The sequence below is a fragment of the Hippopotamus amphibius genome, chromosome 1, assembly GCF_030028045.1.
Source record: "Hippopotamus amphibius kiboko isolate mHipAmp2 chromosome 1, mHipAmp2.hap2, whole genome shotgun sequence".
Lineage (NCBI taxonomy): Eukaryota > Metazoa > Chordata > Mammalia > Artiodactyla > Hippopotamidae > Hippopotamus > Hippopotamus amphibius.
Window position 1 is genome coordinate 78657746 of NC_080186.1, and position 23310 is coordinate 78681055.

Consider the following 23310-nt stretch of genomic DNA (forward strand, 5'->3'; position numbering starts at 1 on the left):
TGCCTAAGAAAGACAGCTTAGTTCAATGGGGGAAAACTTAGAGCTTAGAATCACAAGACTCCAATCTGGCTGTTACTAACTTGCTATTTTACCTTGAACAAGTTTCCTGCCATCTGTAAGAATAAGTTTCCTCATCTCATAAATTGGAAGGGCACAGACAGTAAAAAGAAGAAAAACTGCAAATATATTCTCATGTTATTTCAAGCCTCAAACTTAAGCTCTATGGTAAGAACAACTATGATTCTCCTTTTGTAAATGGGGAACAGGCTTAAAACCTTTCTAGGTTTTCCAGCTAGTGACAATAGTGCAGACGTTTGATCTCAAGTGTCTAGGCACAGACACGTGCTACTTATCCTATCTAACAGAATTCTGGGGAAATGAAATAAATGTCCAAGTGTTCTATTATAAATAGCTATACAAGAGTAAGGTATTGTTAAGACTAAGCTTTAAATTCTCTTAAGGAATCGACGTATTTTTTTCATTCTTAAAACATTTTCATTTGAGCAAAAGTCCCATGAACTGCCTATCCTATCCAGAATGTCACAGTACAATCAGTTGAATAACGGGGCAGATTATTTCCAGTTTAGAAGTGATCCATGAGTTTAATTAAATATCTTAAACAAATGGATACATTTACACTGAACAAGGCCACTCTTTGATAATCTTAGAAGAAAGAACTATAATTAGACAGGACTGATATAGTTGCACTGATAAATGAAACTTGCTACCCACTACAAGAAGGCCCACTCTCTGGGACTAATCCGTCATCCAAACAGCATTCTCGGGAAATGCATACTGAAACAAAGCCACAATATTCTCCTAGCCTAAAGGGGGTGGGTGGTGATCCCTGCAATCACTTCATATAGTGCTAGTTTGATCAAGCTGAACAATCAACTCCTAGCAATAGCACTTTCAAGATAACAGTACTTTTTTTTTTTTTTGGCCACACCACTTGGCTTGCGGGATCTTCCCCAACCAGGGATCAAACCCGTGCCCCTGTCATCGGGAACGCAGAGTCGTAACCCCTGGACCATCAGGGAAGTCCAAGATAACAGTATTCTTAATAAAAATGCTTTTTCCTCCCTACACTTTATCAAGGCAATTCATTCTTTTTCTCTAAACCTATTGAAAAAGTCTGATTTCATGAAGATAGAGAAAAAAAAATCCTCAAAAATGCAGGACTTAGCATAAGCTGCTCTGTGTTCAAGTTACTGCTCCCATTGCACCACGGCCCCCCAGAGGTCAAAAGTGACTCATTTACTAGTGTGTTCCCTACAGTGCTTACTTAGCACAGTGCTTGGCATATAACCAAGCACCGGAAATACAGAGAGAGAATTTAGTAAGAATGCAACATACTCTAACAACAAATTCCAGTTTTTAAAATGAAAATCTCTATGAAAAGTGAAAATACTCAGAATTTCATATTTCATTTCCCTGAAGTGAGGCTTCTCTATACTCATTTGGAAATGTTCATTTTCATTTCAGTTATTTGTTTATATGCACACTATGTTCCAAAAGGATTATAGTAGCATCATTTAGAGTACATGAATCTTTTTTTTTTAAGATTTAAAGGAGATCACATCCAGTCAAAAGATAGTTTGTACTCTGATATATCACAGATTTGGAAAAACATAAATCAACCAACGATGCAACCACCAGTACCAAAGCCCTTGAAACCATCAGTCCCTTAGGGATAATTTTAGCTTTAATTTAAAATAGTCCTGAGAAAACATCTCACCAATACCTTATTTAACTTCACTAAGAATTTATACGGATAAAATTCGTTTTCAGCCTGGACACTTGAACATCTGTGGACAATATTTCATCCCACTTATAGGATGAAGAAAATAGAAAATGGTAGCCCAAGAAGAGCCATTATATGATTAAAAGAAACAAGCATTTGTTTGCAAAGTGCAGGAATTAAATTCAGTTTGGTTTCAGTACTGCCCAAACAACTCAATACAAATCTTTCCTCCGGAGTTCTCAGTTGTCCAGGATTAAAGTTACCAATACAGAACAAACCACTGAGCACCTTAATTATAAATTATCTTTATGTAAACAATCCTCCTATCTTGGTTCCTTGAAAAGGTAAGCAAACAGCTATAGTGACATTCCTGATCCGACATGGATATGTTAAATAACTGTTCTGCTATGGAAATCGCTAAAAGAGCATTTCCAAGAGAAAATCCAACTTGCTAAAATGCTTTCCAAAAGATGGTTGCAAGCCCAGATGCAAAGTTTAGAGGCATTTCCATTTTCCTTACATGTAGAGGTTTATGAAATATTAATACACTCAGTGCAAAAGTATAAACAAGATTAAAGCCAAAAACAGATGAAACAAATTTCATTGTGCAAATCATAAAAACTGTGTTAAAAGGGCTCTAGATCCCAGGTAAAATTTGCTCAAGAAAGGTAACAGCATTAACCCTAGCAGACAGCAGGGTAGAGGAGAGGCAGAGCTTTACAGAACTGCCAATAACATCAGCATTACGAGAATAATAATTGGAATAAATACCGTCAGCGGACTGCAAAAACAATCAGCGTACTTGGTCCTTCACCTCTCCCCCTCATCCAGCTGGATAGTGAAAGCAGCTGCCTCTCCCCGCCCCCCTCCCCAACCGCTCCTTGCACCGCCCCCTCCCCTATCCTGTCCACCCCTCCCCTCCCCTCCCCTTTCCCCTCCTCTCCCCGCCCCCAGCTGGGGTATTCAGCAGCCTAGAGAGATTAAGAGGCGCTCGCTAGGGTCACTGGGCCTCCGGACTGATCTAACGTTTCCTAGCTTCCTGGACTAGAGAAATTAGAGACGCAACACCCTGGTGGTGTTAGGTGCCTTCGCCTTCATCCTGTCCTCTCCCGAGCCCGGACGAGGTACGGAGCTAGTGGACTGGGCCGCAGCTGGAGGGCCCCCGCAGAGTTCAGCGGGGGCGCTGCCCGCCCGCCGCGCTACCTGAGCTGTCCATGGTGCTGGCGCGGTCCTGAGGCAGCCGGGCGGGACTCCGCGCAGCGGCCGCCCCGGCGGTCCCTCTCTGCTTGCCGCCTCCCCCGCCGCTCCCCGCACTTAGGTCCCCGTTACTGTCCACCAGCTGCAAGGATTCATAACCATCGTTGCTGGTCTTTTTCCGGTAGCTTCCGAGGAGGCTCATGGGCAAGCCCAGAGAAAAGGAAAAAAAAAAAAAAAATCAACCTGGGGAGACGAAGGGGGAGGTGGAAGGTGGAAAGGGCTAAAGGAGGAATTTTTTTTTAAAGGGGGAAAAAAAAAACAAACCCATCAAGTGCCCCACATGACGCAAAGAGGGGGGGAAAGAGGGAGCGGGCACCCGAGAAGAGCTTTGCGGGGCGCGGCGAAGCCACCGCCCTGGGCAGAGCGCGACTCTGGGCGCCGGGCGCGAGGGCGCGAGGGAGGGAGGGAGGATGCGGACGGGCGGGTGCGCGCGTCCCCGGTGCAGCCGCCGTGGACCGCCAGCCCTGCCGAGCTCCGGACCCCGGGCCAGCCACCCTCCGGCTGGGGAGTGCCCGGAAGCAATCCTATAGGTGTCGCCGCGTCGCCCCGCCGCTCAGCAGGGCAGCTCCAAGCGCGGCTGGCCCGCGGGGAGGGAAGGAAAGAGGGAGTGAGCAAGGGGAGATTCTCGGGGAGAGGGGGCTGAAGGCGGAAGATGGGGCGGGGTGGGAGGGGGAGGGGACTACTACGCCTAGGGTAGAGGGTGTTTTCGAGCACGTGCGGTGAAGAAGAAAGGGGCTGGGTGTCTCTGCCTGGTAAGCTCTGGGGACGAGGGGGTCTTTTGGTAAGATCCAGACACGCCCATTTTGTATAACTTAGCCTATATTTGCTGGAAGATTCGGCGAGTCAAAGCCACCCCAACAGTTGCCCTCCTGCAGTACTGACTTGTAACTCAATCGAATAGAAAAAGAACGCATGTATGCCAGGACAGAGAGAAACAACAGTATTGTGCCACTTCCCGCAATGGGCAAACCCCCTAAGTGAGATATCAAAGACCTGGCTCTTCTAACGCTAGGAGGCAGTTAGAGCCCATTCCACCTAGCGAGGAGATGTGACTATTTAGTAACTATTCGTTGAACGAAAAAATTGGCGGGGGTGGGGGAAGCAAGGTTGAATCAGGTGCAATTTCAGTTCTGACATCATTTACCTTGGGACCTGGCGGAAGGTCTATACCACTCAGCTGGCTTGAGGGGATTGGTGTAAAGCAAGCTGGACTAGGATTTTCTTTCTAGTCTCTAGCTTCTCCTCCTTTTTTTGCTTTCATAAATCCGGGCACAGAGAGCAGTCACTAATTAATCAGAGAATTTATCAAGAAATTAATGAACCTTAAGAGTCAGGGCCCCTTTTCTGGAGAAGCCCCTTTCAAGACTGTGCACCTAATTTTATATCCCTAATTCTGTATTTGTATTCTTAAAGAGGACCTCAACATTGTATGTTTCAAGCCTTATTAAACCTGGATTTAACTCTGTTAAGTCTCAAAATGCAATTACCAAGTGCTCATTTTCACTTGAAATAATAAGACTGCAGAAGTATCCTTCATTCTCATAATTTCAGGTGAAGACCAGGGAACATCTTGGCTTAAAATTGTCTGTTTCGCTATTAAGATTTGGAATGACTGAGGTGCTTTTCAAGTCATCTGACAGAGTTTCATCACCAGAACAACAAGAGAAAAGAACATGCATGTAAAATTTGCTGAAACCCATACACAAACCTAGATTTGCTATTTCACCTTTCATGGCTTTCTCTTGTTATTATTTTGATATCAATAAGGACACAAAATCAAACTGTAGCATCTAAGAGGTTTCAGTCTAAATTATCTGGGCCCAAGGAGTCTCCTGGGAGCTCTAGCTCTACACAGGTCTACATAAATTAATTGGATTGAAAGTCATTTTCCTGTTCAAGGATCATTCAAATGCAAATTCTTGTGGGAAGGGGATAAATCAGTAAAAGCCAAGAGTGCTTGCTGTCTTCTAGATCCCTCCAGTCTCTCTGGGAAAAGCTAAATTATCTGACCAGTTGCTTTCCTAACTGCATTATCTGATGAACATGTGGCCTGACCCAAATCACAAATCACAGTTAATGCTCATTTACAAGATCAAACAACTTCAGTGGTGGCAGTTAAAACTGTAGTAAAACTTAAACACAAATTTTATGCTTTCAATTTTCCCAATCTGTCAGATTGAGCTATTTTAGATACTTGACTAATACCTTGTAAAGTCTAGTAAATAAATCTTTTCCAATAACATTTTAAATCTTTTTCTGCACCTTTGCTTCTCCTTTAATTTATTACTGACTCAGAGGGAGAGGACATACCTAGTATCTATCATGTGCCTTGACAAATTCCAGATTTTTACCCTGGATTAAAAGAATTTAGAAAAGACCATTTTTGAAAAGTGAAAATTATTATTTTCAAAAACGCACTCAACTTATTTTTGCTCAGCTTTTCAGAGTTTCAGACATATTGCTGGAAGAAATTACAGATTAAACATATGCCTTTGTATTTTGGGATATCTATTTCCCCACTTTGCAAATTTAAAGAAAAACATGAATGGGATACAGAGGCCATTTTATTTTTTATATTTACACTTAATTTAACATAAATACAATCAATCAGAATAACCATTAAAAACCCTACAAAATTAGGGACATAAAGAACATAGTAAGGCAGGAGAATGCAGTAACTAGATTAATTTACAACATTCTAAAGATTAGTTTAGGGCTTAAATTGGAATATACACCAATATCAACACTAAAATTTTCTTTAATATCCTAAAGATCAAATTCATAAAGAGTTCACATATCCATGAAGATCTCACTTTTGTATTCTATAAAATAGAGCATAGTAAAAGTACCACTGTTATATAGCTGAAGAATTAAATTAGTACCTAACACATATAGAGTAAGTACTTAACAAGTGCTCTCTATTATTACTATTCATGGTCTGTCTTGCGCACAGCTCTATCCTCCATGCTGACAGTCCAGCTTCCTCCCATAGGAGGAGCTCAATAAAGGCTAAGTATTATTTTCTCCAGGACTATACTAATGGAAATTTGTCTAGATGATTTTGTATGAGAGCTTTTGCTTGAGGAAGAGAGGTGGTACTGGTAAAATCCAAGGGGAACACAGAGTCAAACTCTGTTTTTTCCAAGATGAAGATTGTTCCATAATTTATTTTATCTCAAGAATATCACATCACACTATTCATATTAGCCAAAACATGAAAACAATGTAAATGTCCATCGACAGATGAATGGATAGAGAAGATGTGGTAACATGTATGCAATGGAATACTACTCAGCCATAAAAATCAACAAAATAATGCCATTTGCAGCAACATGGATGCAACTAGAGATTGTCATACTAAGTGAAGTCAGAAAGAGAAAGACAAATACCATATGATATCACTTACTTGTGGAATCTAAAATACATTACAAACGAACCTATCTACAAAACAGAAACAGACTCGTAGACACAGAGAACGGACTTCCCAAAGGGGAGGGGGAGAGGGAGAGCGATGGACTGGGAGTTTGGGGTTAGTAGATGCAAACTATTACATTTAGAATGGATAAATAACAAGGTCCTAATTTATAGCACAGGGAACTACATTCAATATCCTATGATAAACCATAATGGAAAAGAACATAAAAAAAAGAATGTATACATGTGTATAACTGAGTCACTTTGCTGTACAGCAGAGACTAACATGACACTGTAAATAAACTATACTTCAATTATATATATATGCATACACACACACACACAAAGAATATCACATCACATATGAGGCAGAGCCAAAGGATTAGATGCCCTCTTTGGGAGTGAGTTCTTTCCCTTTGCCTTTCTATTGCTGACTTTAGTCACTTTTATTAACTTGGTGAACATTATCCACACTGAGGAGTGTTTGAGAGGCAGGCTCTATTCTTCCCCATCCCCTCCACCCCCAGTATGCTCTCCTGTCACAGCAGATGTCACACAACTTTTGTGGTGGTGCTAGAAGATGAATATATACCACAACCTATCTGGGATTTTTTGTTGTCAGGAACTATAAAACATTGGTTACAACTGAGATTCTAGCACCATATTTCCCAGAACTTAATCCTAATTCCATGGACTATTAGCTTTATGACCTTGGGCAAATTACTTACCCTCTCTTCCTCACTTTCCTCTATAAAATGTGAATAATAGTGTCATCATAATAAGGTTGTAGTGAGAATTAAATTAGTACCTAACACACGGTAAGTGCTTAACAACTGCTATTATCAGTATCATTGTTCTATTTTTATATTTATAAGTCACTTTTTCAAAAATATAACTATCTGTAAAATTAGGCTAAAAATCTGTCTTTACTCAAGAAATTTATTGTCATTATGATTTATGATAATATAAAAGCATTATGTATAATGTGAAGTAATTATTTTGCCTTGAGTTTTTAGATATTTTAATGCATATCTATCCTGTTAGATTTTGGACTCCTTAAATACAAAAATCCATATTTTGCTCACGTCTGTATTCCCATGACACCAAAAAGAGAATCTCACACTCATTAGATATTGATAAAGTACCTGCTGAATTTTAAAATTAATGAATAAATAAACAAAAATGTATTAGTATCACCTAGTCTAGTGATTTTTTAAAACTACATGTTGTGGTCTACTAGTAGACTATAAAATAAACTTAGCAATTCATGACTATTATTTTTGTAAAAATGAGGTAGGTTGGAAAACATCAGTTTTTAGCTCATGGTAAGATACCATTTCTTGAAATATTGTTTTGGGCTTGTAGGGCAAAACCTCCAGCACTGAGACTGGTGAATTCCCGACGTGAATGTCCTACACACTGTGACATCTGAATTCACCCAGGTAATTAGACAACAAAGAATTCTGGCTAACCAAACTGTAACAGAGAGCTTCTGCCCTCTGTTGCACAATGTATTATCATCCGGTTTCTAAAATAAAACTTCTTCAAGGACTTCCCTGGTGGCCCAGTGGTTAAGACTCTGCTTTCCAACGCAGGAGGCACGGGTTCAATCCCTGGTCGGGGAACTAAGATCCCACATGCCACAGGATGAAGCCAAAAACTAAAAAAAATAAAATGAAATATACTTCAATATTCGCCTCAACTTCAATATAAATCAATGAATAGTACTAAAACTTTCTTTGGCAACATGCCTCAGTTACATGATTCGATTATCTCCCTGCTGAATATGGCCTATGGATATAGACGGTTCAAGGCATTCAAACTGGGGACCAGGAGGCCACTTCTAGCCCCAGACATGTATTGTTTGTCCTGTACTTAAAAAAAGAATTTCAGCTTAGATGCCTTTACAAAAGGTACACAGGCTCCACTTCCCAGTGCATGATCCCCAGCCTGCCCCACTCTTCGCCACTGTCAGCCCTGTGGACACCTGTATTTGAGGCCTGTAATGTAGTGGCAAAGGATTAACAACCTCAAGAGGGATGCCAAAGCCACATTTTCAAGCCACAGTCCAGAAGAAAGAGCAAGGGACTGGGAATTCTTTTTCGCCTCTGTTATTACCTGACTCTATTATGAATCAGAAGAAAGGCCTGGATTGCTTCTCCTTCTCCTAGCAGTAAAACCGAAGGTGTTGAATTACAGGATTCTCTCTCGAGTTCTTAAATTTTCCTATTTTTCTCAACACTTGAGTTGTCATTTCCTTCTTCCTCCTCCAAATGAAGCCCAGAGGGAAAAACCATGGCCAGTGAAGTGTTCCAGTTGCTAAGTCCCGTTTAATCAAGGCTTTACCATAGAACGATGCATAAATAGTGGCAGCTGTCAAGAGTTACACACAGAGCAATACACAAGAGAGCAGAGGAAGTATGCTGGAAAAAACGGAGGGAGCCAATCTTCACAGAAGAAAATCTCTATTATTCCTATAATATTCTTCAGAGATGAGGTGGTCTGTTCTTGGTGTTTGGTGGAGTCCTGGGTCTCCCAGAAAATAGGACAAATTGTCCAGACAGGGCATATTTTTAAAGATAACTCAACACCTTGAAGCCTGTGCCTCCTTGAAGCTCTAGCCTAGTCATAATAAAAATAACTGCTATTGATTACTTACCATTTGCCAGTTACCTAACCCATCCTAACTTTCACCTTCCCAACAACCCTGCAAAGGTGTTATTCCTTATTTTGAGGCAAATTTGCACAGGGTAAATAACTGGCCAAAGCTCTTGCAGCTAGCTATCGGCTGGGATTCAAACTCCCATCTAGAAAGATCATGCTTTGGACCCTGCACCAGTCAGAAGAGGTAATTCCAGTGGTCAAAGTGAAAGCTGGAGGACATCTGGGTCATGCCTTGGCTCTGACCTGCCTTACTAAGTGTGGTACATGAATATGGTTACTCTTGCCTTACTACCCCCACCCCCACAGCAGGTTCTGCTCAGTGAAACCTGAAAGGTTTTCATTAATGTGGCCTCCCAATAAGCAAGCTTGTTTTGTAACCATCTGAGTTAGAAGACTTTTTAATGTTGTGCTCCTGAAAATTGATATGTGGCTACTGTTTGGCCTAGGTTTAAACCACTAGAGAGAAAATAAACCTTTGTGTTTTCATTGTTTTCATTAAAAGCAAGCATCTTGCTTTAAAAGAAGCATGACCTTCATTGTGGTCACACGTGTGTGTATAAATATGTGTGCATGCAGATTAAGGAGACATCAAGATATGGTGGAAAACCACTAGCTTCGTTGGAAAACATACAACTATGTTTGAATCCTAGATCTGTCACATCACTTTTCTACAGTCTGCTTACCAGTCATAGCCTTTCTATAAAGTGAAATACTTGTCCTCCCTCACAGGAAGAATCAAATGAAATAAGGTACATAAAAGCACATAATAAACACAAAAGCCCTACTCATCAAATCTATGAAATCAACCAGTTTAAGCTGCAGCATTAAAAATATATATTACTAAAAATATATATATACACATTACTGGTGAAGTATGACACATGACATACTACCAATTTAAGATGCTTTAAGATTTCATAAATGTTAATGTATTTTTTAAACTGTTTTAGAATTGATGAAACAAATGTTATTATTTGACTATTTGTTAGCCTGAGAATATTATTTGCCAATTTATAATTCAAGTATTTTGAGTAACTCTAGTTGGTAAAGGCAAAATTCACCATGTTTTGCCAAGCCTACCACAGTGCCTGCCAAGTTGTAGGTGCTCAGTAAGTATCTGCTAATTGAATGAACGAAAATGCAAAAAAACTGTTTGGGAGGCCATCTTTAGTTTATAGGAAAATTCACCAGGGGGTTCCTTAGTGAGCTCACCGAAAACACAGTTCCACTTGCTAACATTCAACTTACCCTTGACTTTTCAAGGACACGCTCATGGTATGACAATGTTACACATACATTACCATTTCAAGAGTAATTCACGGCAGCACCAGTCCCTTTTATCTGTCATCTCACAAGCCGGGAAACTTCAGCTTCCTGGACAGACACTGGCAGACTATCATGAGCTGGCCCTATGCTCAGTTACTCTTATTCTTGAGGAAAACAGACTGAAAAATTCTGTGTGGTAAATAGTTCCCCAAATTCAGGTGAAAATTACACTGAAGCGAAAGTTTCCCTAAATCCTAGATATTCCCATGTTTGGCTCTGAGCTCATCATATATGATTTCATGCTCCAGATCATTAAAATATGGACGCTTATTCTGTGTAACCCCATCGTGCCTAACGGTTCTGGGCCCTCGAGCATGTGGCAAATCCCCTGTGGTGGGGAAGGGGAAAGCAGTGACCCCCTCAGATGCAGGTAAAGCCAATTCGCAGGGTACTGAGTCTCCAGGCAGAGTCTCCCAGGCACCCAATCTCTGCTACCCAGTTGGCCACATCTACCTGCAGAAAAGAACTAGCATTTCCTAAGCTCTACATTAAGTGCCTGGGTTTTTCGTGTATTTACCCATTTAAATGTGAAAGGTCTTTTGGGAAGCATTACCATGTCCATTTCATACCCAAGGAGACCAGAGCTCTGACACGCAGCTGAGTGTGAGCTAAGCAGTGATTGCTAGTGATCCCCAATATTCATTCTCATCTTCTATGCCAACAGAACCCCTGATCTTTAGCTGGGCACAGAGTCACACAGTTTTATAAACAATATATTTCTCGGTCTTCGTTCATGTCTTGGACCTGCCACATGCAAGTTTTCTATAATCTACTAGGTATGTATATGGAGTTAAGTAAAGGTCATTATACAGGCAAAAATGATATGTGTAATTTCTGATATGTATCTTTTTTTTTTTGGAGGAGAAAGAAAGACTGGCTTTATTTCTTTGCCAGGCAAAGGAGGAACACAGTAGGCTAGCACCTCAAGAACTGTGTCCCCTCTGGTATGCATCTTTAAAAGGGAAGTGGGATGGTATGCCCTTCTTCCATTCCTTTTCCCTTTCTTTTGGTTTTAATATGGAGCTCCAGCAGGTATCTTGGACCATGAGGTGACCTTGAGGATGGAAGACTTTCACAGTGAAGCAATAGGACAGAAGGACTCTGATCCCCAGAGATCCATGGCAGCCCTGGAGCCATTATCTCTAGACTTCTTAAAGTGAGAAAGAAACTATTTTGTTTTAAGCCATTGCTATTTTGCATTTTTCTGTTATGTGCATCCAAAACTAATCCTCACTAGGATACAAACTGCAACCTAACCACTGGATTTCAGTTATTTATTTATCATAACATTTACTGGAAATTACATAAAATCTATACAATCATGGACAAATTATATAACCTGTCTATGCCTCAATTTCCTAATCTATAAAAGAGTGGCATTGAACTAACAGGGCAGCGATTAGAATTGCATGATATAAAGTACACAGAGAGCTTAAGACAGTGCCTGGCATAGAGAAGAGTTCAATAAACGTTATCTATTTTGTTATTTCTTCTCAATGTCCTTCGATAACACAGCTGAGTGTCATGCTTGACTTCAAAACCAGTGACCTCTCCACCTCACCGTGCTATCCAGAGACTACCTTCCTGGGTGGATCAAGCCCAGAGCAGCAGAGCCCTTGCCTATGTCACCAACAAAATCCCTAGAAGAGTTGGCCCTTCCTTGGAGCGTAATTCTTTGATCTGCCCACATAATCTCAATGCAGTCTGGAATATTTTACACCACCAAAGTTGATAGAAAATTTAAAGCAAAGTGTCAGTGTTTATGACACAGTGGTTCTATTTATTTCAATATGGCCAAATAGAGTCTGACTCTTTCTCCATTTATGCTAAAATTTATCTGAGTAATAAACTGGAGCATTTTTATATTATTATTTTATTTTTTATTTTCTGTTATGAAAATTTTCAAACATATACAAAAGTAAATTATACAATGGACCTTTTGGACCGATCATTCAGCATCTACAATTACTAAGTCACAGCCAATCATGTTTTATGTGTATAAACACCAATTTAAGCAAATTTCAGACTTCATCAGAAAATATCATTTCATCAGTAAATATCTCAGTATATAGCACTTTTTGGAAAACGACAATCAGATTTCATCTGCACTGAAGTGGGGCAAGGTGCCATTCCATCTGTCTGTTGGGAGGCTAAAGCCTACCACTTCCCTCTAGAAGACTGTCAGAGGAACTTGTATAAATTGTCTGTTTATTTCCCAGTGGAAATGATATATTAGCCACTCGGCTTCCTGTCCCCACTCTTACCCATCCCCATTCCCACAAAATCACCTCTTTAAGTACTAGTTGTAATCACAGGCCTTGCTATCCAAGAGACCTAGAAGTCAGCATGGAATTAAGTTTTTCCAGGATAACAGAAATTTATGGAATATTAAAGTTGAAAGGAGCTGTAAAGAGTAGACTATCCATTTCAATTTAGAGATAAGAGACAGAGAAGTGAGCAAATTGATTCACATTTGAGCTTTCTAAAATACAGACCTGGCACTTCCCTGGTGGTCCAGTGGTTAAGACTCCATGCTCCCAGTGCAGGGGGGTGTGGGTTCAATCCCTGGTCGGGGAACTAGATCATATGTGCCACAACTAAAGATCCCGCAGGAAGCAACGAAGATTCCACGTGTGGCAACCAAGACCCAGCACAGCCAAATAAACAAATAAATATTTTAAATAAATAAATAAATAAAATGCAGATCCAATTATGTGACTCAGGTGCTTAAAACCATCCAAGGGTTTCCCTCTACCCGCAGTCTAAGGTAGTCAACACAATGGGCCCTCCACACTCTAAGGCCAGCTACTTCCCTCTGGAGACAGCCCTCACTACTTCTGCTTTCCCCATCCTCTCTTTAAGTCCAGACATAGAGCTTCTTTAAGACCCTCTGCCTGAATAACCCTGCTTGCCCTTCAGACCCCTACACAGAAAGCACTTCCCTGAGGAAACCATCACAGTTCTCAAAACTAAGTTAGATATAATTCCATGTGGTCCCACAGAACATTGTGTATCTTCTAAACATAGCACTTACGACTCATTACATTGAAATTTCCCTTACATGTACAACTTCCCACATCAGATGGTAAGCTCCATGATGGCAGGACCATGTTTGGTACCTAACTCCATGCCTGACACAATGCAGACCCCTGGTAAATACTTGTGAGACGAATGATTACTTTCACTGGGAAGAGTCCAAGAAAGACTTAAGAGAAAGTGCTCTATATACTGTTTAGCACCCAACAAAGGTCAGCCATTGCATTCATTGCTGCTTAAGGCCACAGAGCTACATACAAGGGACTGGTTTTCTGACCAGTCCAGGACAGAGCTCTTAGTATTCCATCACACTGCGTTAATATGAATTCAGCCAATAAGGTTGTCACTTATTGCTCTTTTCCTATGTAAATGAAACCATTTCTACTGGGTTAAGAAAAGCACACAGACTTGTGGCTTTTTTTTTCTTTTTAAGGTTTTTTTGATGTGGGTCATTTTTAAAGTCTTTTATTGAATTTGTTACAATATTGCTTCTGTTTTATGTTTTGGCTTTTTGGCCAGAGGCATGTGGGTCTTAGCTCCCCTACCGGGGATCAAACCCACACCCCTTGCATTAGAAGGCAAAGTCCCAAAACTGGACAACCAGGGAAGCCCCTAGAGTTGTAGCCTTTTGAAGTCACTTTTGTTCGAAAGTATTTACTTTTTCACCTGAGTAAGAGATTCACATACTCGAGATCATTTTTTTTTTTTCTGAAATACTTATAGATCATTATTTTTAAAGAATATTTCCTTTGGTGACCTGGATGGGAGGGAAATCCAAAAAGGAGGGGATGTGTGTATGCATGTGGCTGATTCACTTTGCTGTGCAGCAGAAACTAACACAACATTGTAAAGCAACCATATTCCAATTAAAAAAAAAAAAGTATTTCCTTTGGGACAGATATTGTTTACAAATCACAGAAGATGACTCTGTCATCTTTGCCTCTGAAATCACTATGCCACGTGGCACAGAATACAGGGAACCATGTGTTGGTAAAAAATGAGATGGGGTTAGTTTTTAAAAGAAGGCAGATGATCACAAATTACAAAAACATAATGCCCAAGTGGTGGTAAGCAGGTTTTAAGCTTATTACTAAAAAGATAATTATGAGAGCTTTTTCATGACCTTTAAAGTTTTGGCTGCAAGATCGGAAAGCATAAGACTATTGATTTTCAATTCAAGAACGATTTACTGGGTGTTACCATGAGGCCAGTTTCTTTACATTCATCCCCACCATAGTTTCAAGGGGAAGCAATCTGGTACAGAGAAAAAATAGCAAATTGTATAATTTGGTAAAACTTAAGTCAACACAACCTAATTTACTAGAATTCTCTCAGTGTAGTGTTTAAGAACATGAGCTTGAGAGAGAGATCTGTGCTTCCAGCTGGACGCTTGTACTTGGACAAAATATGTAACTTTTTAGTTTCCTCATCTAAATCGGGGTATTACCACCCCCACAGAATGGCTGTACTTATTAAATTAGTTAGGGTAGGTGAAGTGTATATTTATTCTCTTATCAGACAAGAGCAGCACTTCCTTTTCCTGTGAAATCCTCCTCTGTGACTGAAATACAGCTGCCATGGCCCAGGGAGTGGGTACCTGAAACCAAGCTAGGTCAATCATGGCCTTTTCACAGGACTTTTCAATTTAAAATCAGAGAGAAAGTCTGAGTCCTTCCCTAAAGCAAGGACAACAGGCAGGAGTTGCAGGAGACATGCTTTCTGACATGTGGCGGTATGTAGTTTAAGAGAAAAATGTTGCCAAGGAGGGAGAAGTAAATTTGAGAGAGGAAGAGAGAGAGTGAGAGAAAACAGCATTTACATCCCAGGAATTCAGGAGGCTGAGATGCACTCCTACCCTTCCCATGGTGACAAGATCCCCTTTTTTTAATTCAGTTAATTCAAATTGATTCTCTGTCACTTGTAACCAAAGGAACCCTACCTAATGCAGTACTTAGCACAATCCCTGAATCATCTTAGCTCAATGCACTGCAATTTTTATTTGTTCACATAATTGGATTCTTACAGCCACCTCTACTCCCCTGCTACACATAAAGGGGAAAAATCAAAATGCCTAAACAAAAGCTTGCTTAGAAACTTAGTAAAAATAATAAGCTTCCTGCTATCACTTAGAATCCTTATCCATTCAATTAAACCTTCTACATTTTCTGGCTGTAACTAACATTTATTCTGTATGCTATGTTTTGCGGAGAACTTCCATGTGGTGTAGCATTGTCCAACAGAAATTTAATGCAAGCCACAAATATGAGTCATATACATAATTTTAAAATTTCTAGCAGCCACATTTTTAAAAAACTAAGAAACAAATAAATTTCTATAATATATTTTATTTAATTCAATGAGTATAAAATATTGCCATTTCAACATGTAATCAACAGAAAAAAGTAACCAATGAGCTATTTTATATTTTTTCATACAGTCTTCAAAATCCAGTGTGTATTTTACATGTACAGCACATGTCAATTTGGACTAGCCACATTTCAAGCGTTCAAAAGCTACTTACAGCACTGGCAGCTGTATTAGACAGTGCAGGCGTAAAATGTCTCAATCTTCACAAGAACTCTAAAAAGATTAAAGCTTTTGTTATTGAAGCGCAAAGAAATCAAGTACAGTTGACCTTAGAACAACAACCCCCCCAAGCAGTCAGGAATACAACTTTACAGTAAGCCCTCCGCATATGCAGTTCCTGCATATCTGTGGATTCGACCAACCACGAATCCTGTAGCACTGTAGTATATATTTATTTATTAAAATCTGTGTATAAGTGGACCTGCCCAGGTCACACCCATGTTGTTGAAGGGTTAGCTGTAGTTTGTTCATCGTCAACAGCTAGACAGTGCAAAACCAGGTTCCAACCTTGGACTCTGGCCTCCAAATTTTATGCTCCTTATCACGTTATGCTGATTGTACAATGAGAACTGATGTTCAACATAATCTATTTTGAAATACAGTCAGATCAATCAAATAAATTAACAGTGATGTAGCTTCACCTATAAAGTGAAAGGTTTGGACAAGTGGTCTCTGTGTAAAAGGGCTGTATTTTCTGATTGATCACTCAGGACAGAGAGCCTGCCAATGGGCCAGAGGAGCTCTAATGCGAACAATCCCCCCAAATCCACCCTTCTCTATACCGATTGGTTCATGGATTCTTACTGTCACACATCGATGTGTTCCCTCCATCACACTTTCTTCTCTAGCAAGCTATTACTCTATTCACAGAATCAAAATCAAAATCACTGCAAATAAAGTTGTTCACTGAAACTGCAACAGCCTTCAGTGCAGCTTTAACACGGGAAATAGCTAGTCCAGCAAAATCATTTAAGCAACAGGGAGAAATGGAGAGCACACAGTCTCATCTACTGCTGATGGCCCAACCCTCCCATCTTTTACAACGGGAAGATGACCCTTTCCTGAACAGCTAGAGCTGACAGGTTAGGCTTTCAAGACAAAAACAGGCATTGCTGATATATCTTAACCATTATAATTTTCTCTGGATCTTTTCACACAAAATCTATTGTTTTTTCTTTGCAGCAGCAAATGAATTCTTTGTTTGGTGGTAGGATGTCAATCCTGCAAATTAACAAGAAACTTGTTTTATAGTCAAGATAACTGTGTGAAAGCGCTTAGCACAGCGCTTGGAACATAGCAATTTAAGTTGGTTTCCTTTGCATCACAGAGCAAGCCACACTGTCAAGGACTATTTAATGTCTGAGAAAACACCTACAATATAATGTTAAGGGGAATGAACAGAACACAAACCTGATTCTAAAATGTGAATCACATTTGTTAAAAAAAAAAGAAAAAGTCTACCTCTATACATCCACAGACAAAATAATAGAAGAGATACACTACCATATTACCAATGGGTATCTCTTGATGGTGATATTAGGAATGATTTAAAGGATGTTTATTCCCTTATGTTCTGGAAGATTGCTTATAAAAATGGCTGCAGTCATTCACACACACACACACACCCCCCCACTTCCCACCCCCACTCCCTGCCATTCACACTATTTTGTAATATTACTTCCTCTCATCAAGAAGTAGCGTTTACTTCCACATTCCTAGAATCTGGGCTGGGCCTTACAACTTGCTTCAAACAAGAGAGGGTGTTGTGGACTGAATGTTTGTGTCCCTCCCACCCAATTCATATTTGTAGCCACAAACCCTAATGTGATGGTATTTGGAGCGGGGGATTGGGGAGGTAATTAGATGTAGATGAGGTCATGAGGGCAGGGCCCCCATGATGGGACTAATGCCCTTATAAGAAGAGGAAGAGAGACCAGAGCTCGCTCGCTCTCTGCATCTGTCATGTGAAGACACAGCAAGATGACGGCCTTCTGCAAGCCAGGAAGAGGGCCCTTACCAGGAATCAAATCTGTAGGCACCTTGTTCCTGAAATTCCCAGCCTCCAGAACTGTGAGAAATAAATGTCTATTGTTTAAGTCACCCAGTCTATGGTTGGACTAAGGGGAAGTGACATTGTTCCAGTTCTGGGCCTTGTGGAATTCTGCCTGCTCTCTTGGCTCCCCTTCTCCTTCCCTAGGTGAGCCTGCCATAGGATGGGAGCCACAGGAAGAGCTGGCTCAGTCATCCTAGACAGGTGAGCGAGCCTCACTGACAACAGCGGATTTGGGCCCAGATAAGAACTGCCCAGCCGAGCCCACCTACCGGCTAAAAGAATTGTGAGCTGAAGATATGCTGTCTTAAGCCACTAAGTCGGGGGTGTTTTTTAATGCAGCAAACCCAATTGATAAATATGTACTTTCCAGAGTTTCTCCAATGAAAAGCATACCATTCATTTAAAACAAAAACCAACCTTCTTTGTAAAGAAGAAAGGGAGAGAGGGAGGTAAAGAGAAAGACAAAACACAGATCTGGGTTCAAATCCTGACTCCACCATCCAGCAGCTGGGTTAGCCAAGCTATCCAGAAAACATACTGAACTTTTCTAATATTACCTACTGCATAGAGCTGCCTTTTAAACTAAAGGTAATGATATGTATAGCATCTAACAGAGTAGCTTAGTGGGCACACAGTACATTCCAGATCCCTTCCTTTCCTCCTTCCTTATATTCCCAGCAATGCCTTAACTTTATGGAAAAAGCTCGGCTTTATCTCATGTGAGCAGGCAATGCTATAGTTCACTTTTTATTCTTAACTCATTTTCATTGTCTTTCCCAGATCTAACAAGCCAAGTTACTCAAAACCCATTTAATTACATACATGAATCTCTGGAGAAAATGGTCAATAATGCAATGGTATAACTTCATTAACAGCTAATTTTTCCCTGAACATTTTATTACAAAAATTCCAAACATGCCAAAAAGTTGCAAGAATTTCACAATACCCACATAATCTAATACCTAGATTCAACAATTGAAAACATTTTACCTCGTTGCTTTATCTAGATATTTGAGGATTTTTTCTTTTTGCTTAATTTATTTCAAATGAACTGAGACATCATATTCCTTTGGCACTCATTTCTTCTTCATCATGCATCTCCTAATAAGGACATTCTCATATATACAACCTGAGAGTTAATAATTCCTTAATATCACCCAATATCCAGTCTATATTTAACTATGCTACATTGTCCCAAGAATGTCTTTTATAACAGCTGACTTTTCAATAACTGTTTACGTTTAGATAGGTGTGATGCTCACGACAATACTTTCAGGTAGGATATTATTATTCTCATTATAGTTGAGGAAGTTAAATTCAGAATGCTAATCTGCCCTATCAAAAATCACACAGGCAAAGCCATTATTTAAAACTATTTAATATTTAACTATTTTCAAAAGATCAGGCTGATGTGCACAAATGCATTTAAATTCTTTTAATCAATACATTCTAAAATAAAAAACCTTCTAGAAGAAAGCATAAAACAGTATCTTTATGACACTGGGGCAAGCAAAATTTCTTAAACAGAACCCCAAAAGTACTAACTTAACAGCAAAAACAAGTGAATTATACTATATTAAAGAATTTCTGTTCATCCAAAGACATCATTAAGAGGGTGAGAAGGCAAACCACACGTGTGAGTAGATTTTTGCAATACATTTATCCAAAGGATTCATATCCAGAAAATATAAATCAATAAAAAAATACTCAAATCAATAAGCAAAAGACAGACAACCCAACAGAAAATGTGGCGACAGTCATAAACAGGCCTTTCACACAAAAAAACTACATACAAATGGCCAATAAACTTCTGGAAAGATGTTTAACCTCGGATTCATCATAGAACTTCAAGTTAAAACCACAGTGATCACCCACTACACACAAACTAAATCACTAAAAAGAAAGATTAACAGTACCAAATGTTGGTAAAGATGTAGAGCAACGAGAAATCTCATACACTGCTGGTGGGAGTAAAACTTGCTACAATCACTTTGTAAAACGGGTAGGATCAACTAAAGCTTAACGTACACATATACTATGACCTAGTAACTTCACTCGCAGCGTATAAGCAACAGAAATATGTACAGATGTGCACCAAAAGACACATAAGAGAATATTCACAGCAGTACTTTTTGTAATATGCAGAAACTAAAAATTACCCAAATGTCTGTCAAAATGAAAATGAAAAAAGGAAAGTGGTATATTCTCTAGATGGAGTACTGTATAGCAATAAGAATGAATGAACTACAAATACCACAGCATGGATCTATGTCACAAATATGGCACTGGGCAAAAGAAACTGGAACAAAAAATTATATCATGAACATTTCCATTTACATAAAATTCACAAACAAGCAAAACTAATCTACAGTGTTAGACCTCAGACTGACGAGTAGTTACTTCCAGCATTGCGTGGGGGGTGGGGTGGGGGGTGGGGGCAGTGTTAGTGACTAGAAGAGGATGTCTGGATTTCTGGTAATAACCTATTATTTGATTTGGATACTAGTTTCACAAGTGCTAACTTTAGAAAAATTCATCAACCTGTACACTTAGAAGTTGTGTGTACCTTTCCATATACTTAAAAGTTTGCTTAGAAATTCAATATTTTCAGGCCATTATCACACTCATAATTCAATAAGAATTCTGACACCAAAGTTTACCTGTACATCTCCTGAGAACACTCTAAATTGCCTATTTATATATTATTTACTTTTATATGCTGCCAATTTGACCTTTTTCCAGTGTTGTCATTAGTTATAAACTTCTCATGTTAGAGTTAAGCTTCTTTTTTTAATTACATAAATTTCAGGTGTACAACATTATAATTTGATATCTATATATACTACATAGTGATCACCCCCAAAAGTCTAGTTACCATTCATCACCATACAGCTAACTCCCTGCATCCCTTTCACCGCCCACACCCACCAGCCGCCTTCCTCTCTGGTAACCACCAATCTGTTCTCTGAATTTATAGTTTGTTTTTGTTTTGTTTTGTTTATACATTTGTTTTTGGGTTTTGTCCCACATATGAGTAAAATCATATGATATTTGTCTTTTTCCTTCTGACTGATTTCACTTAGCATAATACGCACAAGTCCCTCCATATTGTCACAGATGGCACGATTTTGTTCTTTTTTTATGACTGAGTAGTATTCCATGATGTGTGTGTATATATATCGATATGTACATACCACATTTCCTTATCCATTTATCCATGGATGGACACTTAGGTTGTTTCCATATCTTGACTACAGTAAATAATGCTGCAATGAACATTGGGATGCAAATATCTTATTGCATTGGTGTTTTCATATTCTTTAGCTGGATCACATGGTAGTTCTATTCTTCATTTTTTGAGGAATCTCCATACTGTTTTCCATAGTGACTGCACCAACTTACAATCCCACAAACAGTATACTAGAGTTCCCTTTTCTCCACATTCTCTCCAATATTTGTTGTCTTTTTGATAATAGCTATTTTAACAGGTATGAGGTGATATCCCCTTGTGGTTTTCATTAGAATTTCACTAATAGAAATTCACTAATGCTGAACATATTTTCATATGCTTATTTGCTATCTCTGTGTCATACTATGGAAAAATGTCTATATAGTTCCTCTGCCAATTTTTTTAAATTGGGTTGTTTTTTGTTGTTGTTGAGTTGTATAAGTTCTTTATTTACAATATATTAGATGTTAAGCACTTATTGGATACATGATTTGCAAATATATTCTCCCATTCAGTAGGTTCCCTTTTCATTTTGATGATGTTTACATTTGCTGTGCAGGAACTTTTTACTTTGATATAGTCTCATTTACTTACGTTTGCTTTTGTTTCCCTTGCCTTTGGAGTCAGATCCACAAAAACATCACTAAGACTAATGTCAATGAAGTTACTGCCTATGTTTTCTTCTATGAGTTTTATGGTTTTGGGTCTTACATTCAAGTCAATCCATCTTGAGTTAATTTTTGTGTATGGTGTAAGATAGTGGTCTAGTTTCATTCTTTTGCATGTGGCTGTCCAATTTTCACACCATTTATTAAAGAGACTTTCCTTTCTCCATTGTATGTTCTTGGCTCTTTTGTTGTAAAATAATTGTCAACATATGTATGGGTTTATTCCTGGGCTCCCAATTCCGTTCCATTAATCTGTGAGTTTGTTTTTATGCCAGTACTATACTATTTTGATTACTTTAGCTTTGTAGCATAGTTTGAAATCAGGGAGCATGATACCTCCAGCTTTGTTCTTCTTTCTCAAGATTGCTTTGACTATTTGGGATCTTTTATGGTTCCATACAAATAGTTCTATGATATATGCCATTAGAATTTTGATAAGGATTGTTTTCAATCTGTAGATTGCCTTGGGTAGTATGGACATTTTAACAACATTAATTCTTCCAATCCATAAGGACAAAATATTGTTCCATTTATTTGTGTCTTTTTCAATTCCTTTCACCACTGTCTTATAGTTTTCAGTGTATAAGGCATTCACCTCCATGGTTAGATTTATATCCAAGTATTTTACTCTTTTCAGTGCAATTGTAAATGGAATTATTTTCTTAATTTCTCTGATAGTTTATTATTGGCTTACAGAAATGCCACATATTCCTGCATATTAATTTTGTATCCTGCAACTTTACTGAATTCATCAATGAGTTCCAAAAGTTTTCTGGTGGGGTCTTTAGGGTTTTCTATGTATAATATCATGTCATCTGCAAATAGTGACAGTTTTACTACTTCTTTTCTGATTTGGATGCCTTCTATTTCTTTTTCTTGCCTAACTGCTGTGGCTAGGTCTTCCAATATTATGTTGAATAAAAGTGATGAAAGTGGGCATGCTTGCCTTGTTCCTGTCCTTAGAGGAAATGCTTTCAGTTTTTCATGGTTGTATGATGTTAACTGTCTGTTTCTCATATATGGCCTCTATTATGTTGAGCTACATTCCCTCTATACTTATGTAGCTGAGAATTTTTTATTAATTAATGCGTGTTGAATTTTATCAAATGCTTTTTCTGCATCTATTGAGATAATCATACAATTTTTACCCTTCATTTTGTTAATGTGGTGTATCACATTGATTGATTTGCAAACGTTGAACCATACTTGCATCCCTGGAATAAATCCCATTTGATTGTGGTATATGATACTTTCAATGTATTGTTGAAATTGGTTTGCTAATGTTTTGTTCAAGACTTCTGCATCTATGTTCATCAAGAATATTGGCCTGTAATTTTCTTTGTTGTGGTTTTGGTATCAGGATAATGCTGGCCTCGTAAAATGTGTTTCGAAATATCCCCTCATCTTCAATTTTTTGTAAGAGTTTGAAAAGTATAGGTATTAAATTCTTTGAATGTTTGGAAGAATTACTGGTAAAGCTATCTGGTCCTACGCTTTTGCTTTTTGGGAGGTTTTTGATCACTGATGTAAACTCCTTACTAGTAATTGGTCT

At 38.9% G+C, this 23310-nt stretch overlaps 1 protein-coding gene across 6 annotated transcripts in view; it reads right to left on the minus strand.

The window, feature by feature from the left end:
- The window catches only part of DNAJC6 (DnaJ heat shock protein family (Hsp40) member C6), a 157939-nt gene that overhangs the window by 92033 nt on the left and 42596 nt on the right, over positions 1–23310 (minus strand). Inside the window, exon 1 of one of the 6 annotated variants that reach the window (XM_057717298.1) lies at positions 2948–3143. The exons of the other annotated variants lie outside the window; for them this stretch is intronic. Within the exon in view, the coding sequence (XP_057573281.1) occupies positions 2948–3143 (196 nt within the window). Of the gene's footprint in view, positions 1–2947; positions 3144–23310 lie in introns of those variants that run through there. 6 annotated transcript variants of the gene reach the window in all.